Raw genomic sequence first — 18,478 nt, forward strand, 5'->3', positions numbered from 1 at the left:
GTTTTTTTTTTAACTTTTTTTTTTGAGATGAAGTTCCACTCTTGTTGCCCAGGCTAGAGTGTAGTGGCACGATCTCAGCTCACTGCAACTTCTGCCTCCTGGGTTCAAGCGATTCTCCTGTTTCAGCCTCCCAGGTAGCTGGAACTACAGGCATGCACCACAAAGCCTGGCGAATGTTTGTATTTTTAGTAGAGAAAGGGTTTCACCACGTTGGCCAGGCTGGTCTTGAACTCCTGACCTCAGGTGGTCCACCCGCCTCAGCCTCCCAAAGTACTGGGATTATAGGCGTGAGCCACCATGCCCAGTCTTCTAAAAAATTATTATTATTATTACTATTATTTAATCTTCCTGTCTGCTATCAAAGGATCCAGGGACTTTCTTATTTTTTTTTTTTAATCTTCCTGTCTGCTATTGAAAGATCAGGGACTTTCTAACTCTACATCCCCACTGGCAATGCCTGCCGTTGGGGGTGGGGACTGGGAGGGTTGCAGGAGGGCTCCTGGACCCCGGCTGCACTTTGTACACATCTTCAGCTAGCGCCCCATATCTACCCTAGCTCAAGCCTGTCCAGCAGAGACAGCCGTTCCCTCAGGCCCCCTGTTTTTCCTGGGCTCCTGCAGCTCCAACGAGTTTGCTTCTTACGTCTCTCCTCTATGCCGGCCTTCAGATATTAATGTTCTCTGGTCTGTCATAGTTAACCATCTACCTTCTTTCAGGATTCTATCAGCTTCTTTCAACTGCAGATCTCCTTGTCTCTTTGAATTCATTTGTTAATTTTTTAAAAAATTCTTTTAATGCCATTTTAGCAGACATTTGGGAGAGAATCAAGATAAAGGCATGTGTTCAACCTGCAAAATGTCATCTCAAGGTCACTTTTGTATGTTGTTACTGTTTTCTTACTGCTTCCTCACCCCCGCTACACAGTCAATGTCTTCACAGTTAAACTTGACTCATGCACTTAAATATAAGTGTATTTTGAAAATGTATGTAACTGCTGGGCACGGTGGCTCATGCCTGTCATCCCAGCACTTTGTGAGGCCGAGGCGGGCATACCACCTGAGGTTGGGAGTTCGAGACCAGCCTGACCAACATGAAGAAACCCTGTCTCTACTAAAAATAAAAAATTAGCCGGACGTGGTCGTGGGCGCCTGTAATCTCAGCTACTCGGGAGGCTGAGGCAGGAGATCGCTTGAACCCAGGAGGTGGAGGTTGCCAGGAGCCACGATTGTACCATTGCACTCCAGCCTGGGCAACAAGAGCAAAATTCTGTCTCAAAACAAAAACAAAAACAAAACAAAAACAAACAAAAACATATAACATGTACGCATCTTAAAATTTTACGATAACATTATTGTAAAAACATCTCATTCAGCTTCTTACTTGTCTCATTCAGTAACTATTTTCCAGCTTTCTCCTACACTGCTGCTACGTCGTACTTTAGTCCTGATTGCTACAGGATTGTACATCGTATTTCACTTATCCATCCTTTTAGGAGGGGCAAGTAGCTTACCTTTAACTCTGCTACCATATATTACAATAGAGTAAACATTTTAGCATGTCTTCTTATGTGTCAGAAAATTTATTATTTTATTTTATTTTTTTGAGATGGAGGCTGGCTCTGTCGCTCAGGCTGGAGTACGGTGGCACAATCTGGGCTCACTGCAACCTCTGCCTCCCAGGTTCAAGCCATTCTTCCACCTCAGCCTCCCAAGTAGCTGGGATTAGAGGCACTCGCCACAATGCCCAGCTAATTTTTGTATTTTTGGTAGAGACAGGGTTTTGACATGTTGGCCAGGCTGGTCTCAAACTCCTGACCTCGGGTGATTCGCAAGCCTTGGCTCCCAAAGTGCTAGGATTACAGGCGTAAGCCACCCCACCCAGCCTATTTCCTTTTATTTTTGAGACAAGTTCTTGCTGTGTCACTCAGGTTGGAGTGCAGTGGTATGATCACAGCTTACTGAAGCTTTGGCCTCCAGGGCTCCAGTGATCTTCCTACTTCAGCATCTTGAATACCTGGGACTGCGGGCATGTGCCACCACACCTGGCTAATTTTTGTATTTTTTGTAAAGATGGGGTTTTGCCATGTTGCTCAGGCTGGTCTCGAACTTCTGGGCTCGAACCATCTACCCGCCTCAGCCGCCCAAAGTGCTGGGATTACAGCATGAGCCACCATACCCAGCTAGAAAATTTGTATTAGATATATACCTAAGAATAGGTTATGGGGACATAGGATTTACACATATTAAATTTAACTACCAGATTTATTTCCAAAACGGCGGTGGCAGTGAAAATTTCTGAACCCGTAACATGTCAATTGGCGCTGGGACTCTCCCAGAGGAGAACGGAATATGCAAATTTATATGACCATGGAACTCTTTCCTTGAAAAGCATCCTGAAGCTCTATTTCCTCACAGAATGCTGGGAGATACTGCTGTTGATTAAACGGGAATGGAGCACTGTTTGGGAGATGGGGAAAGATTAGTTTCTACTGAGCCATCTTTTTTTTTTTTTGAGACGGTGTCTCGCTGGCTGGAGTGCAGTGGTGCCATCTTTTTTTTTTTTTAATGCCCGGATAATTTTTGTATTTTTAGTAGAGACGGGGTTTCACCATGCTGGCCAGGCAGGTCTCAAACTCCTGACCTCGTGATCCACCCGCCTCAGTTGTCCTAAAGTTGTGGGATTACAGGCGTGAGCCACTGCAACCCAGCCTGGAAAGATTAGTTTCTATTGAGTCATCTTTTCTTTTTTTTCTTTTTTTTTTTTTTTTTTTGAGATCGTGTCTTGCTCTGTCACCAAGGCTGGGGTACAGTGGCACAATCTTGGCTCACTGCAACCTCCTCCTCCTGGGTTCAAGTGATTCTCCTGCCTCAGCCTCCCGAGTAGCTAGGACTGCAGGCACATGCCACCACGCCCAACTAATTGTTATATTTTTAGTAGAGATGGGTTTCACCATGTTGGCCAGGATGGTCTCGATCTCGTGACCTTGTGATCCACCCAGCTCAGCCTCCCAAAGCGCTGGGGTTATAGGCATAAGCCACTTTGCCTGGTTGGAGCCATCTTGTTTTTAACCTAACAGGGTCGTGGTATATAACCTTCACTGCAGAGCAAGTCCTTATTTGCTGGCTAATGCAAAAACTTGCTTTTCTGTTATCTGGGAAAAGACAAAATGACCTTCCTAATACTTTGTTGTTAATTTCTAATAGGAGTCAAGACTCACCCTGGGATTTTTTTCCACAGCTGTAAGCAAATGAAATTCAGTGATCAAAACTGTGACTATTCCAGTAAAACAGGCGCCTTTGTTCGCCAACTACTGATAAGAATACCAAGACTAGCATTCAGTTCAGACAAGCAGATAACAACATATTGTTACAAAGAAAGGACTGATTTTAACTTTTTTTAAAAGCCAGGGCCTTACTCTGTCACCCAGGCTGGGGTGCAGTGATCTTGGCTCACTGCAACCTCCACCTCCAAGGCTCATGCCATCCTCAAGTGATCTTTCCAACTCAGCCACCGCACCCGGCTAATTTCTATATTTTTTTGTAGAGATGAGATTTCATCATGTTGCCCAGGCTGGTCTTCAACTCCTGGGCTTGGGGGTCCACCCATCTTGGCCTCCCAAAAGTGCTGGGATTATAGGCGTATGCTACTGCACTTGGCCTGATTTTAAGATTTTTTTTTTCTTTGAGACCTGAGTCTCGCTCTGTTGCCCAGGCTGGAGTGCAGTGGTGCAATCTTGGCTCACTGCAACCTCTGCCTCCTGGATTCAAGTGATTCTCCTGCCTCAGCCTCCCGAGTAGCTGGGATTACAGGTATGCACCACCATGCCCAACTATTTTTGTATTTTTAGTAGAGACAGGGTTTTACCACGTTGGCCAGGCTGGTCTTGAACTCCTGACCTGAGGTGATCTGTCCACCTCAGCCTCCCAAAGTGCTGGGATTACAGGCATGTGCCACCACATCCGGCCTGATTTTAAGATTTTTACATAAAAAATAGTGATTAGCTATTGAAGGTAAAATGGCTTTGAAAATTTATCAAGTGACAATCCAAAGTAGGGTATTTGGAAGATAACCTGTCCTAACCATTAAATCAATCCAGAATTGAAACAGAACCTCTGTGAAGACAGGGCCCAGTTCTCCTAGTTCAGAAAGGCCTAGCCCAGCACCTGGCACAGAGGAGACACAATCACAAGATGTTGAAGAAATAAATTTAAAAATTGGATATTTTCAGTTTAAAGCCCTTATGGTGGAAGATTTTCGATTAAAGATTGTTTTCTCATATTCTGCTTATGTAAGATTAAATTTTTTTTTTTTTTTTTTTTTGAGATGGAGTTTCGCTCTTTCACCCAGGTTGGAGTGCAGGGGCGCTATCTCGGCTCACTGCAACCTCTGCCTTCTGGTTTCAAGTGATTCTCCTGCCTTAGCCTCCTGAGTAGCTGGGATTAGGGGTGCCTGCCATCACGCCCAGCTATTTTTTTTGGTAATTTTAGTAGAGATGGGGGTTTCACCATGTTGGCCACGCTAGTATTGAACTCCTGACCTCATGATCCGCCCGCCTCATCCTCCCAAAGTGCTGGGATTACAAGCGTGAGCCACCACTTCTGGCCTGGATTAAATTTTTTTAAAGGTATGTAGATATCCTAAATATATCTCTGGGAAAATGTCCCCTAAATCACCCAAGAGTCAGGGTACATAGAGTCAGGATAGAAGCTTCATGTCTAGGATTAAGGACATGGAACTGACACCTGCACTAGGATATCTGTCCATTCCTCTTTTCTGGGAAGTGGCCATCCTTTCCACAGGCATGGATTTCTGGCAGCCACACTTCTGTCACGTCATACTAGTAATACCTGGCTATGATTAATTGAATCAAGTTGGATGCAGGCCCCAAGTTGGGCCAATCAGATTATCTCCTCTGGAAATTTGATATCGAATGATGAAAACCAAGCTAGTCTAGCTCAGTGGTTCTCCACCAAAGGCAATTTTTGCCCACTGGGGACACTGGCAATGTCTGGAGACGTGATGATTTTCACAGCTTGGAGGTGGAGTAGAGTGGGTGCTACTGACATCCAGTGGGTAGAAGCCAGGGATGCTGCTAAACATCCTACAATGCACAGGACAGCCCCTTGACAAAGAATGACCTGGCCTAAAATGTCAATGGTGTCAGGCTGAGAGACTTGGCTCTAGGTTTGAGCAAGGGAAGCCGACAAAGTCAACCATAGAGAGAGAAAAAAACAGAGAGGAGCTGAGCTTAGACACAGTGAGTATTCTAGTGCCTGATTCCAGTTCCTTCCAGAGACTGGATTACATTTTTGCCCCTTTATGCTTCTAATAAATTCTCTTTTATACCTAAGATAGCTGGATGTGGTTTTAGTTAACTTGTAATCAAAATCTCTTTCTTTCCCCCTCCCTCCCTCCCTCTCTCTATCTTTCTATTTTGAGATGGAGTCACGTTCTGTTGCCCAGGCTGGAGTGCAGTGGAATGATCTCAGCTCACTGCAACCTCCACCTCCTGGGCTCAAGTGATTCTCCTGCCTCAGCCTCCCGAGTAGCTAGGACTACAGGTGCCTGCCACCATGCTCGGCTAATTTTTGTATTTTTAGTAGACACGGGGTTTCACCATGTTGGTCAGGCTGGTCTTGAACTCCTGACCTCACGTGATCCTCCCACCTCAGCCTCCCAAAGTGCCGGGACTTACAGGCGTGAACCACCGCACCCGGTCCAAAATCACTTTAATTAACACAAGAAGTATTCAAGTGAATGACTAAAGTGACCTAAGAAACATTAAGGCCTGGGCAGCTTAGAGATCATTCTAGTCTTTAGGATGATACAAAGAAATTAAATGAAATAGTCAGTGGTCATTGCTTATCCATGATAGTCGTGCTAGAATGAGTTGAAGCTTTTTGAAGAGCAAATGCATGTACGACATGCCTGCACCATGCTTACCAGTCTTTTGGGAATCAGGACACCTTGCTGACTTGCTCTGCCACTATGCACAAGCCCCACTCAATGCCACCAACTCCTAGTCCTTCTATACAAAGCGCCCCACAGAACTGCTACTAATTACACACTTCCAAGTGATTTCTATTGGAATCATATTTTCTGTTTCCATGTGTATATCAGTTTAGGTGCTGATTTCATTCCCCTACGTACAGAAATTCAGTAAACATTGTGTTCTATGGCAAATAATATAGTTTGGATATTTGTCCCCTCCTAATCTCATGTGGAAATTTGGTCCCCAATGTTGGAAGTGGGGCCTGGTGGGAGGTGTTTTTGGATTGCTTAGGAACAGATCCATCATGCATGTCTCAGGGCCATCCTCACGATCATGAATGAGTTCTCGCTATTAGTTCCTGCAAGAACTGGTTGTTGAAAAGAGACTGGCACCTTTGTCTTTCCCTTCCTTCCTCTCTCACTATGTGATCTCTGCACATGGCACCCCTTTGCCTTCTCCCATGAGTGGAAGCTTCCTGAGGCTTCACCAGAAGCAAATGCTGGTGCCATGGTTCTTGTACAGCCTGCAGAACCACGAGCCAAATAAACCTCTTTTCTTCATAAATTACCCAGCTTCAGATGTTCCTTTATAACAACATAAATGGACTAGAACTGCAAGCCACTGGAAATGGTCTTAAGAAAAAAAAAAAAAAACGTAAAAAAATTTATTAGGCAGCCTCCTGAACCAGAATAGGTTCAGAGCAACTCCTGGAAATGGACTTTGATATTCAGTTTTTTCTCAGAAGTTATTTTTTCCTTTATCTAAGTTGTAGAAATATTGTCAATGAATTCATTTGTCTACATGTATGGTTTCTTAATCATTTTGGTGTCATTGACCCTTTTGGGATAATGGAGCTTCTCTCTGAAAAAAATGTCCATCCATTGCAATTATACTCAAGTTAGGAACCCCTGCATTAACTACTTTTTCTTTTCTTTCTTTCTTTCTTTTTTTTTTTTTGAGACAGAGTCTTGCTCTGTCACCCAGGCTGGAGTGCAGTGGCACGATCTTGGTTCACTGCAACCTCTGCCTCCTGGGTTCAAGCAATTCTCGTGCCTCAGCCTCCTAAGTAGCTGAGACTACAGGTGTGCACTACTGCACCTGGGTAATTTTTCATATTTTTAGTAGAGATGGGGTTTCACCCTATTGGCCAGGCTGGTCTCAAATTCCCGACCTCAGGTGATCTGCCTGCCTTGGCTTCTCAAAGTGCTGGGATTGCAGCTGTGAGTCACTGTTTCGGGCCCACTAAATACTTATTAACTGCCTACTTTGAACTAGATGGTGATAAAAAAAAAAAAAAAAAGATTAATACTGTAGAGTTCTACCCCTGAGAGAAACACAACTTGAGTACAGAGCAGCAAACACCCAGTTACAACCCAGGGTGATATGTGGTAAGAGAATACTATGGGAACCCAGCATAGAGGAATTTCATCCAGATTAGGGAATCCAGGAAAGATCCCTGGGGGCTGTGACATGTATACTGAGACTTCAAGCAAGTAGGAGAAAGCAAGGCCCACCCGGAGGATGGGGGACAGAGGAAAAAAACACGCAGAAGGAAAAGAGCATGGCAGGTGCATGGAACACAGAAATGTTTGGTGTAGCCAAGCCAGTCACTGGTCTGTTAGTTCCCAGCTCCATTCTTGACCTCCTCTGTATATCTGGGACTGAGAGCCTGCAAAACACATTTCCCAGATCCCTTTGCTAACTGGCTTCTGGCCAGGTGCTGCCAATGGAAGGCACGGGTGGAAGACTGGAGCCAGGAGGAAGAGAGACACCATGTCCCCTGCTTTGGTGGCACTGCCACTAGTGGTAGCAGCCACCCCAATGAGTGGGGACCCCGGGGCCCAGCAATAGCTGCGGCAGGAGTCACTTCAGTAGCTTCAGAGACAGAAGGATTCTGGCAGTGGCAGTAATGGTGGTGGATGACCTCAAGTTCCACTGGCCTCAGCAGCACAATCATTGGGGAAAACCATTGCCAAGCACAAGGCAACAGCAGTTTCCCTCTTGCTCCAGCCTCGAGTTTCAGGCAGTTCTACATCTGTGGGCAATCTTATTCTTTGACCCTCCAGCTCTTTGAGCAGTTTTGAAATCAATTCCCTATATTATCTCTGTTTAAAATACTTAGAGTAGTTCCAGTCTTTCTGACTGGATGCTGACTGACACAGCGACTGAATCAGAAACTATGATGAGTAGTTCCAGCTACTCGGGAGGCAGAGGTGGGAGGATTGCTTGAGCCCAGGAGTTCAAGGCCAGCCTGGAAAACATAGTGAAACCCCATCTCCAAAGAAAGAAAAAGAAAAAAAAAAATGAACATGATGAGGGGTGGAAGAGGGTTGCGGTGAGAGATTTGGTGGAACAGGTACTTCAAACCCAGATCACTCAAGCTCATGTTAGGAAATGACCAGGTGTATGGACTTTATCCTAATAGCAACCCACGGAAGATCCTAAAGACATGGTCAACTTGGTCACTTCTGATTTTTATAAAGATCACTTGGGCTATAATACAGAGAGCAGGTTTGAGCCACCTTAACTGAACACCAAATGTCCAAATAGGATCCTAGCTGGGGCCAGGATCTAGGAGGAAACTTGGTGGTCTGCACTCAGGTTGTGGCAGTGAGGTTGAAGAGAAGGGACTGGAAGGATTTTTATGAGGTGGAATGGCCAAAACGTAATGGGGTACTGTGGCAGATTACATATGGCTACCACTGGGCGCGGTGGCTCCCGCCTGGAATCTCATCACTTTGGGAGGCTGCGGCTGCTGGATCACTTGAGGTTAGGAGTTTGAGACCAGCCTGGCTAACACGGTGAAACCCCATATCTACTAAAAATACAAACATTAGCTGGGTGTGGTGGCGTGTGCCTGTCATCCTAGCTACTCGGGAGGCTGAGGCACGAGAATTGCCTGAACTTGGGAGAAGGAGGTTGCAATGAGCCGAGATTGTGCCACTGCACTCCAGCCTGGGCAACAAAGCAAGACTCCATCTCAAATAATAATAACAGTAATAATAATAAAGATGGCTACCAATTTATTAATACTCTTCCAATAGAGACAGGCTCCACAGTTCTTCCATCTGAATTTCGGTGTGCTCTGTGATGGCGCTGACAAACAGAACAAGACAGAAGTGACTCTGGGCCAGTTTCTGGGCCCAGGCCTTAAGAGACAAGTAACTTCCACTTCTTGTTTCTTTCAGCACCACCACTCTGAGAAGTGCAAGCCAAACAGAGCCCACGCATAGCTGCTCTGGTGGACAGCCCCCTGAGCTCCCACCGACGGCCAGCCTCAGCTGTCAGCCACGTGGTTGTGCCATCTTGGATGTCCAGTCCAGTAAAACCTTCAGATGACTGCAGCCCAGCCACTAACTGAAGCTGTCTGAAAGCCCAGGCAATTATCACCTGGGTCACCCATTCGATCCATAAGAGATAATAATACGTTGTTTTTTTTAAGTTGCTAGTTTTTTTTTTTTTTTTTCCCACTTAAGCCACTAAATGTTGGGGTGGTTTGTACACCGTAATAGAAAACCAGAATAGGGCGGCTGCGGTGCTTGTAACCGCCTTTGGGAGCCGAGACGGCGATCCGAGGTTTCCTAACACGGTTAACCCGTCTCACTAAACTACAAAAATGCTGGGCGAGTGCGGGCTTTGTCCCACACTCGGAGGTGAGACAGGAAATGGCGTGAAAAGCTTGCCTGAGATCGGCCAGACTCTGGGTGACAGAGCGAGACTCCATCTCAACAAAAAAAAAAAAAAAAAGAAAACCAGAATAGATGCAGAAGGAGATAAAGACGGCAGAACCAAGGATGACATCTAGAATTCTGGTTTGAGCAGAAATAAAGACTGGGAGTAGGGCTGGGCACTGTGCTCACGCTTGTAATCCCAGCAATTTGGGAGGCTGAGGTGGGCGGATCACTTGAGGCCAGGAGTTCAAGACCAGCCTGGCCAACATGGTGAAACCCAGTCTCTACTAAAAATATAAAAATTAGCTGGCTGTGGTAGTTGGCACCTGTAATCTCAGCTACTTGGGAGGCTGAGGCAGGAGAATCACTTGAACCCGGCAGGCAGGGGTTGCAGTCAGCCATGATTCTGCCATTGTACTCCAGCCTGGGCGACGAGAGCAAAATTCTGTCTCAAAAATAAATAAATAAATAAAATAAAGACTGGGAGCAGATAAACAGTTTGTAGGGGATGGTTCTGGGTAAATGATCATAAGCTAGGAAATATATACTTTTGGAACTTAATTAAAATTCCTTTCTAGAGATCCCATTACGTTCCCTCTACAGCATTAGCTATCCAGGTTTTACACAGGTTTATGTTTTATAGATACCTATCTCTAAGACTCTTTAAAATATTAGTTTTAGTATCTCTTCCTAGAAGAAAAGTTGTATTTCTCCAAAGTATCAGGAGGAACTGGGGCCTGGCGTGGTGGCTGACACTAGTAACCACAGCACTTACGGAGGTTGTGGTGGGCAGACTGCTTGAGCCCAGGAGTTCGAGACTAGTCTGGCCAACAAGGTGACACTCCATCTCTACCAAAAATACACAAATTAGCTGAGTATGGTGGGCACATGCCTGTACTCCTACTCAGGAGGCTGAGGGAGGATCACTTCAGCCCAGGAGGCAGAGGCTGCACAGAGCTATGGCTGTACCACTGCACTCTGGCCTGGGCAACGGAGTGAGACCCTGTCTTAAAAAAAAAGGTGGGGGGGGGGAACTAGTACCAATATCATCACATTCAGTCCTTGTTGATCTAGGGCTCAACTTCCAAGTCCCCTATTCATTTGTCAAATATTTACTCATCCTCTACTAGTTGCTCATAGTTGCTCAGCCCTTTACTGGGTGTCCAGGCTTAATATCCCTGCCCCTATGGAGTTTACATCCAATTTGGCAAGCAAAGAACAAGTGAAGAAAATAATTACCCCTCTAATAAAAGCAGTGAGAAACAAGCAGGGTACCGACAGAGAATGATGGTTGAGGGGAAAGCTGAAACCTAAGGAAGTGGAAAAAGCTGTATGAAGAGGTGCAGGGGGAAGTGAGGAGTGGTAGCCATGGAAGCAAGAGTACAAAGGCCCTTGGGTGGTTAAAGGCTTGACCAGATTCTAGGAACCGAAACACAAGCATGTTTGGGGTTTAATCATCAAGGAGCCAAGGAGCACTACAAAATAGAGTTGGAGAGACATAGAGAGGCTAGATTAAGGTATTAGGTCATATTTTAAGGATTTGCAATGTATCCCTTTTTTTTTTTTAGATGGAGTCTTACTCTGTCCCCCAGGCTGGAGTGCAGTGGCGCCATCTTGGCTCACTGCAACCTCCGCCTCCCAGGTTCCAGCAATTCTCCTGCTTCAGCCTACTGAGTAGCTCCAATTACAGATGTGCACCACCATACCAGGCTAATTTTTGTATTTTTAGTAGAGACAGGGTTTCACCGTATTTGTCAGGCTGGTCTCAAACTCCTGACCTTAGGTGATCTGCCTCAGCCTTCTAAAGTGCTGGGATTACAGGCGTGAGTCACCATGCCCAGCTAGGATCTACAATGTATTCTAAGTATAAAAGATATACAGAAGTCTGAACGTGATCTGCTGAGTGTTTTGAGAAGAAAATGGACAGAAGAGATAGGAGAAGAGGAAAAAGAGAGGAAAAAAAACCTGTTGAGAAACTGCCACGGTGATCCAGGAGACAGAAAGATGGTCTGGGCTGAAGTTCGCTCTCATTTTCTTTCCTTAGATTAAATCTCTCCTTTTCAAAGTGCAGATGGATGATTAGTAAAAACAGATCAGCAAACCATTATTCCCATGTACCCAAGTATAAATAACACTCCATGGATTCCTGCTTTGCATAAAGATTTGAAATATTTTATTTTTTGAGACGGAGTCTGGCTCTGTCACCCAGGCTGGAGGGCAGTGGCACAATCTTGGCTCACCGCAACCTCAGTCTCCCAGGTTCCAGTGATTCTCCCGCCTCAGTCTCCCGAGTAGGTGGGACTACAGGCATGTGCCGCCACACCTGGCTAATTTTAAGATTTGAAATATTTTAAAGATTGATGGTGTCCTGGTTTGATCTTGGGTTTTGGCACCAAAAATTAAAAATATTGATGTTTTCCACTCATCTTCACCAACCAACCTACTTCCCCTAAACCTAAGGTTTCACTCTAGCAGGAACTACCTTCTGTGGCATGAGATCCACTGAACCAATTAGTGGCTTTCAAGTCTCTTCACCTTAAGCAGTATTTATCGTCTACAAGTTCCCTTGCAACTGGAATGGGTTGGGTGGAAGATCCAAGAAAAAGCACAGAATTTTCTTTTTCTGACACAGGGTTTTGCTCTGTTGCCCAGGCTGGAGGGCAGTGGCATCATCATGGTTGACTGCAGCCTTGACCTTCCTGGGCTCAAGGGATCCTCCCAGGTCAGCCTCCTGAGTAGCTAGGACTGCAGGCTCGTGCCACCATGCCCAGCTTTTTTTTTTTTTTGAGACAGTCTCGCTTTGTTGCAAAAGTTGGAGTGCAGTGGCACTATCTTGGCTCACTGCAACCTCTGCCTCCTGGGTTTAAGCAATTCTCTGCCTCAGCCTCCCGAATAGCTAGGATTACAGACGCCTGACACCACTCCCGACTAATTTTTGTAGTTTTAGTAGAGACAGGGTTTCATCATCTTCGACAGGTTGGTCTTGAACTCCTGACCTTGTGATTCACCTGCCTCGGCCTCCCAAAGTGCTGGGATTACAAGCGTGAGCCACCGCGCCCAGACTGCCCTTTTTTTTTTTGAGACGGAGTCTCACTCTGTCGCCCGGGGGGGAGAGGCGTGGTGCAATCTTGGCTCACTGCAGCCTCTGTCTCCCCGGTTCAAGCGATTCTTCTGCCTCAGCTTCCCGAATAGCTGGGACTATCGGCATGTGCCACCACGCCCGGCTAATTTTTGTATTTTCAGTAGAGATGGGGTTTCACCATATTGGCCAGGCTGGTCTCAAACTCCAAACTCCTGACCTTGTGATCCGCCTGCCTCGGCCTCCCAAAGTGCTGGGATTACAGGTGTGAGCCATCGTGCCCAACCTCCAGATAATTTATAGGGACGGTGTCTCAGTTTGTTACCTAGGCTGTACACTACAGGTTGGTTTTGAACTCCTGGCCCCAAGTGATCCTCCCATCTCAGCCTCCCGAAGTGTTGGGATTACAGGTATGAACCACTGTGCCTGGCCCAAGTACAGCATTTTAGATGCACTCAGTCCGTTAAGGCTCAGTCCAGGTTTGATTGTTGTCGTCCTTCTGTTGGGCCATAGGTTCTGTACTGCGAACTAAAATGAACTTCAGTGTTAAGTAAGGAAGGGATCCTTATTAGCCTTAAATTCATTTCCCTTATCTCAGTGTCTAAGTTTCTCAGAACTCTGAGTATTGATGAAATAGTCTTCACCTGAATGAAAAAAGCTCTTTATTGTTATTGCTAATTTTTAAAAAAAGGGTCAGTAGTCAGGTGTGGTGACCTCTTGTCCCTGCTACTCGGGAGACTGAGGTGGGAGGATGGCTTCAGCCCAGGAGATCAAGGCTGCAGTGAGGCACGATTGCACTGCTGCACTCCAGCCTGGACGACAGGGCGAGATCGTCTCAGGGAAAAAAAAAAAAAAAAAAAGGGTATTTCATATTGGTCCAAAAATATAGGTAGTATGACCCCCTGATGACGTGAAGACAGAGCAACAGAAGGACCTTCTTTAGTCATCATTAGCTTAGCCAAAAGAAAAGTCGGTTACACTCACTGTTGCATAATCAGTTGTATGGTCAACTTTACACTAATTTATTTGGTGACAAATATACACAATCAAATTAAGGTTGAATGTAAATTTAAACTTTACTTTTGCTTTCTTCTCCCCTCCCCACGAAAAAGGTCCATGGTCCAATATAACATACCTCATCCAAGTATTTACGGGTTAAGAAACATTTTTAAAAGTTGTTACATTCTTTCCTCTATCTGGATGATTTAAATATGAGCAAGTTCGGTCTATCAAGGCAGGCTCATAATAGCTATTATCGATAAGTAGTTGAGTAGTTCTTGAATGCCAAATCTTCATTGTCTGCTGACTATGCAGATTTATCACGTGAAAACACAGGTTTTCCAACTGTCAACGCCTTTAGGAAATTCACCTGCCTAGGCTTTTGTGGGATTTGCCTCTTGGAGCTGAGAACACAGCTTCTGCTTACACCCGTGTCCTCAATGAAGTTAGAGATTCCTAAGAGAATTCTAGAAAAAGAGGAGGGGGTTAGAAGGCAAGCAAGGAACAGTTTCTAAGCTTAGGGCCTAAACCTTTGCATCCAAGGATCAGCTACCACGTTTACAGCGGCTTTAAGTTACAGCCCCTGGTAAGTGCGGATCGGCTTCCCAATGAAACCTGGCCTTCACTTTCATCTCTGTTAAGGGTTACTTTTATCAAAAGAAGCCGCTTTTCCTCCTACCACTTTCCTAAAGCGCCCACCGGCAACGCACCAAACAGGGAAGGCACAGAGCGGGAAACAGGACACGTGTAATTTCCGAACTCTTCCCGGCGGGCTCCGGGCCCCGGCGAGCCCAGCCCCGCGGGAGGAACCAAGGCCGCCACCCCCGAGAGGCGGCCCGACCCGCGTTCCTCGCCCACGTGGCCGCCGCACGCATCCGCTCAAAGTCCAACGGCGGCGGTCCGGCTCTGGGACCTTGGACCGAGCGAGCTCCCGCCCCGACGGCTGGACTCAGAACCGTGGTGGCCGGCAGTACTCCCCTCCCGCTGTTCCGTGCACCTCCACCCCAGTCTACGCGCCGCCTCCCAGACCCCGGTGGCAGAGACCGCAAGGGGAACCGGAAGCCAAAATGGCGACGCCCCGCCCTTTTCCTCTCGCGAGAGGCGGGGAAGAAAAAAAGTTGGGCGAGTGACGGGGATGTAACCAATTAGAGTGCCGGAAGTGCCTGATTGGCGGCCTCCCGGTGCCTGCAGGCCCCGCCCCGGCTGCGGAGGCTCAGTCACCGCCCTCCCCTCCCCGCCCCCTCTCCTTTTCTCCCCGCCCGGTTCTTCTCTTCCCGTCTGAGGTGGCGGCAGGTCTCGCCTTGTCGCCAGCTCCATTTTCCTCTCCTCTCTTCCCGTTTCCTTCGCGCCCGAGAGCGCCTCTCAGACTCGCAGGGTGGTCACGGAGCCCCTGCGCCTTTTCCTTTCTCTGGTCCTGCGTCCGCGCCTGCCCCGCCATGAATGAGGAGTACGACGTGATCGTGCTGGGCACCGGCCTGACGGTGGGCGCCCGGGCTGAGGGGCCGGGGTTGAGCAGCCGGGGCGGGCGCATCCCCGGCTCCTGCACGGCCCGCGGGTCGCAGCTTCTCGGGGGTCTCGTTCTGCCGTCAGCCGTAGCTTTCGGGACGGGAGTCGTGGCTGGGGGCACGGGCGGGTTCAGGGGCGCCCCGCGTCCCGGGGCGATCGGGCGACTCCCAGTGTGAGGAGCAGGCGGGGAAATGGAGATGCGGGCCGCGAGACTCCGGGCGGGGTAACGGCAGAGCCCGGCTGCTGCGCTTCCCCCCTGCGGAAGCGGAGTGGAGGGAGAAGGCGGCCCGGGCCGAGGCTCCCGCTCCCCGCTTTGGGCCGGTGACCTCTCCCGGTTGGAAACTAGCACCCGAGGCAGAGGGGACGGTGCAGGCCTCGCGGTTGCATTTCCTATTCCGCCTCGGCCGCTTCCCCGGGTCAGTCTGGCTGCCAAAGCCGAGCACGGGGTTTCCTGACAAGTCTTGGATAATCACTACTTCGAAACTGCTAGGGCTTGATTAACTTATATTTTTGGAGAAAAGGCAGAAATTAATCTTTTAATCCTTTCTCCCCCCTGCTAATAAGAAGTATTATTGAATCTTTTTAGCTACCCTCCATTCCCACTTACCGAACATCTGTAGAATTGGAATTGAGTTATTTCAAAACTTGTCTATCAAATGCTTTCGCACCTGACCTTCGCCGCCTTTTCCTTTTGTTTGGTGGGTTCCCTGCCTCCTTTGTCTCTTCTGGACTCTTTTCCCCTAAGAACTGGATTGGTGATGGATTGCTAAAGGCCAAGTTCTCTGTACTCCGAAGCTTTCTTCAGGGAGTTGGAAGATAAATCAATAACGACATGAAGAATGCATTGTAATATATGTGAATGCAAGGTGTACCTAATACCATGGTATATTGATTTTCCTGGTTATCTGTCTGCTTAGGGAACTTTAGGTTAACTGTAGATAATGCAGGCAGGTTCTGTAGTTTGTACTTTTTCTGTTTTGTTTTTGTTTTTGTTTTTTATGAAGACTGTTCATCTTGCAAAAGAATTTGGAGAAAACCATTTTAACTATCGATTTTTGGGAACTTTGAAATTCTAACTTTGGGCTGCTTGATCATATTTAAGATGAATACTGATGTAAATCTTGTGTATCCTATGTACTCTGACTTTAAATTCCTGCGTCATTTAATGTAGACTTCCCCTTCAAGTTTTTTGAAATTTATTATAATCTGTCAGGTTCAAACTAATTTTTTTTTTTTTTTTTAACAGGTAACATCCCAAAATAACACTTTTAAATGTCTCTAGGCAAGAGAAAACCTTCGGACTTTTATTTGGCTAATTTTTTAGGAAAGGTTTGTTAAGACTTAGAATGGTGTTTTTCTGGCCTGTCATTTTTCTGTTTATAGTTATATGCAATTATTAGAGAATATTCATTCAGAATACTTTGTTATGTTTGACAAATTCAGGAATAATCCTGTCAATGTCTTTGAAAAGCTGGAAGACTGTTGGATGCCTAAATGAATAAGCCCTACCCACTGCAGGTTTTGTGCTTTTTCTTTTAAGTGCCTCATTGGGATTCCAGCCTGCGCTTAGTAGTTTGTGGTGGGTTTTGCCCGTTGGAATGGGTAGTGTTGCTGCCAGCGTGTTGTTAGAGCCGGTTAGTTCCACCGTTTTTCTATGGTTGTTGCTGGTCTTTCAGATTTGCTCACAATCGAGGTCAGTTGAGCATGGACGAGTGAGTGCAAATCCACCATCATGCAGGCTTCCACAAGCCCCATTCACATCACTTTGTATCAAAGATGGTGAAACAGTCTTTTTATATAACAAGTTAAGATAATGCACTTCGTTTAAATTTTCATTTGGATTGTGAAGTTTTTGATAAATGGTAGATGCATACTTAACTAGAAATCAGACCAATTTCTGCTGTCATTTTGTAGCTGTGATAACTTTAATCTCTGTGAGCCCTCGTAAGTTTTCTGAGATGTTCTTTGATAATTATATTAATTCAGGAGAATCACATTATTACCATCCTTGATAGGAGTAGAGCTGACAGGATGATTTTGATAATGAGAAATCTTATATCCTTGTTTTTAGTGTTAACAGGAATTAGATGACTAAAAATTAGAAGAAGAGAAAACCAAAGTTAGCACTCAGAATTAACTTTTGAGTGTCTGGAGTTAAATTAATTTTCTTGAAATTTACTTTATAATTAGTGCCTGAGATTTAAGAACCTAAAAAAACGCAAGTGCTTTCGGTGCTAGGAACTTGTTACTTTTAAAGAAGTGTAAGGAAGTGCTGGAGTTGCTGTGTTGCTTAGTGCTTGTTTGTATGAGTTGTTAAGTCCAAGCTCATAATCACAAATATTGATAGTCATTTTAATCAAGAAGATACAAAATGATTTGGCATAAAGGAGTAAAATCTTCATTCTGTGTGTAAAAGGAATATTCCACACAATTGAATTTTCTAAGGAATTAAGGGTTATTTCTAAAGAGCACAGCTTTTGGATAATGCCTTTCTAAATGCTGTCACAACTTCTCTAACAAACTAAGAAACATAATTTACTCGATAACTAAGATTTCACGTAGTGAAGATTAATTATTGTATTGTGCTGTAACATGGTGAAGCCATGAAGACCCCGCCAGCTTTGTAGGAACTTTTGCCCCCTTTACTCTCAGGCTGCTCTGCTTTTTGAGCTCTTGAGTTTACTCTTCAAATTTTTTCCCTCTATCTTACTTTACCGTTAGGCTGGTAACATTTACTTTTCTCTGCTTTCAGCATGTGTGGGCAGCCTCTCACCACATATTTTGCACATAGTTCACTATGGACTTGGAAATAAGTTCACGAGTCTTGTTAGACATAGTAGATTAAAAAAATAAGAGTAGTTCCACAGTTATTTGTGCTTCCCAGAGGTTTTTTTCTTCCCATTTTTTTTGTTCTACACAGTGAGGATTTATGAATAGAAATATATACTTTAGTGATATTTAGCCAGATGATTCTCAGCATCATATGTCTAAAAACTTGCTTTACATCCCAGATACTTTTCCCCATTTCTCTTTATCAAAATTTTGTGATTTCAGATTCAGAGAAGAGGTTTTATACTTGATTTTAAAATTATGAACTATAATTCAGATTGCCTCTTGCATTTGCTTAATCTTAGATTTGCTCCTCGAGAGTTCTTGCTTATAGCTGTGTTAGAGTTCTGTAGACAAAGGACTTTCTATTCACTACAGTAGTGAGCATAGGATCAATATTTG

The 18,478-nt window shown here is 45.6% G+C and overlaps 2 protein-coding genes across 2 annotated transcripts in view; both read left to right on the forward strand.

The window, feature by feature from the left end:
* ANKRD16 (ankyrin repeat domain 16) overlaps positions 1 to 9,403 on the forward strand; it is a 68,474-nt gene extending 59,071 nt beyond the window's left edge. The window contains exon 9 of the transcript XR_004059960.1: positions 9,181 to 9,403. The gene's annotated coding sequence lies outside the window, so the exon portion shown is untranslated. The remainder of the gene's footprint in view (positions 1 to 9,180) is intronic.
* Positions 9,404 to 14,894: 5,491 nt separating this feature from the next.
* The window catches only part of GDI2 (GDP dissociation inhibitor 2), a 48,599-nt gene continuing 45,015 nt past the window's right edge, over positions 14,895 to 18,478 (forward strand). The window contains exon 1 of the mRNA XM_010366503.2: positions 14,895 to 15,222. Coding sequence (XP_010364805.1) covers positions 15,178 to 15,222 — 45 coding nt within the window. The 5' untranslated portion in view covers positions 14,895 to 15,177. The remainder of the gene's footprint in view (positions 15,223 to 18,478) is intronic.

Source organism: Rhinopithecus roxellana, chromosome 11 (genome assembly GCF_007565055.1).
Source record: "Rhinopithecus roxellana isolate Shanxi Qingling chromosome 11, ASM756505v1, whole genome shotgun sequence".
Classification (NCBI taxonomy): domain Eukaryota; kingdom Metazoa; phylum Chordata; class Mammalia; order Primates; family Cercopithecidae; genus Rhinopithecus; species Rhinopithecus roxellana.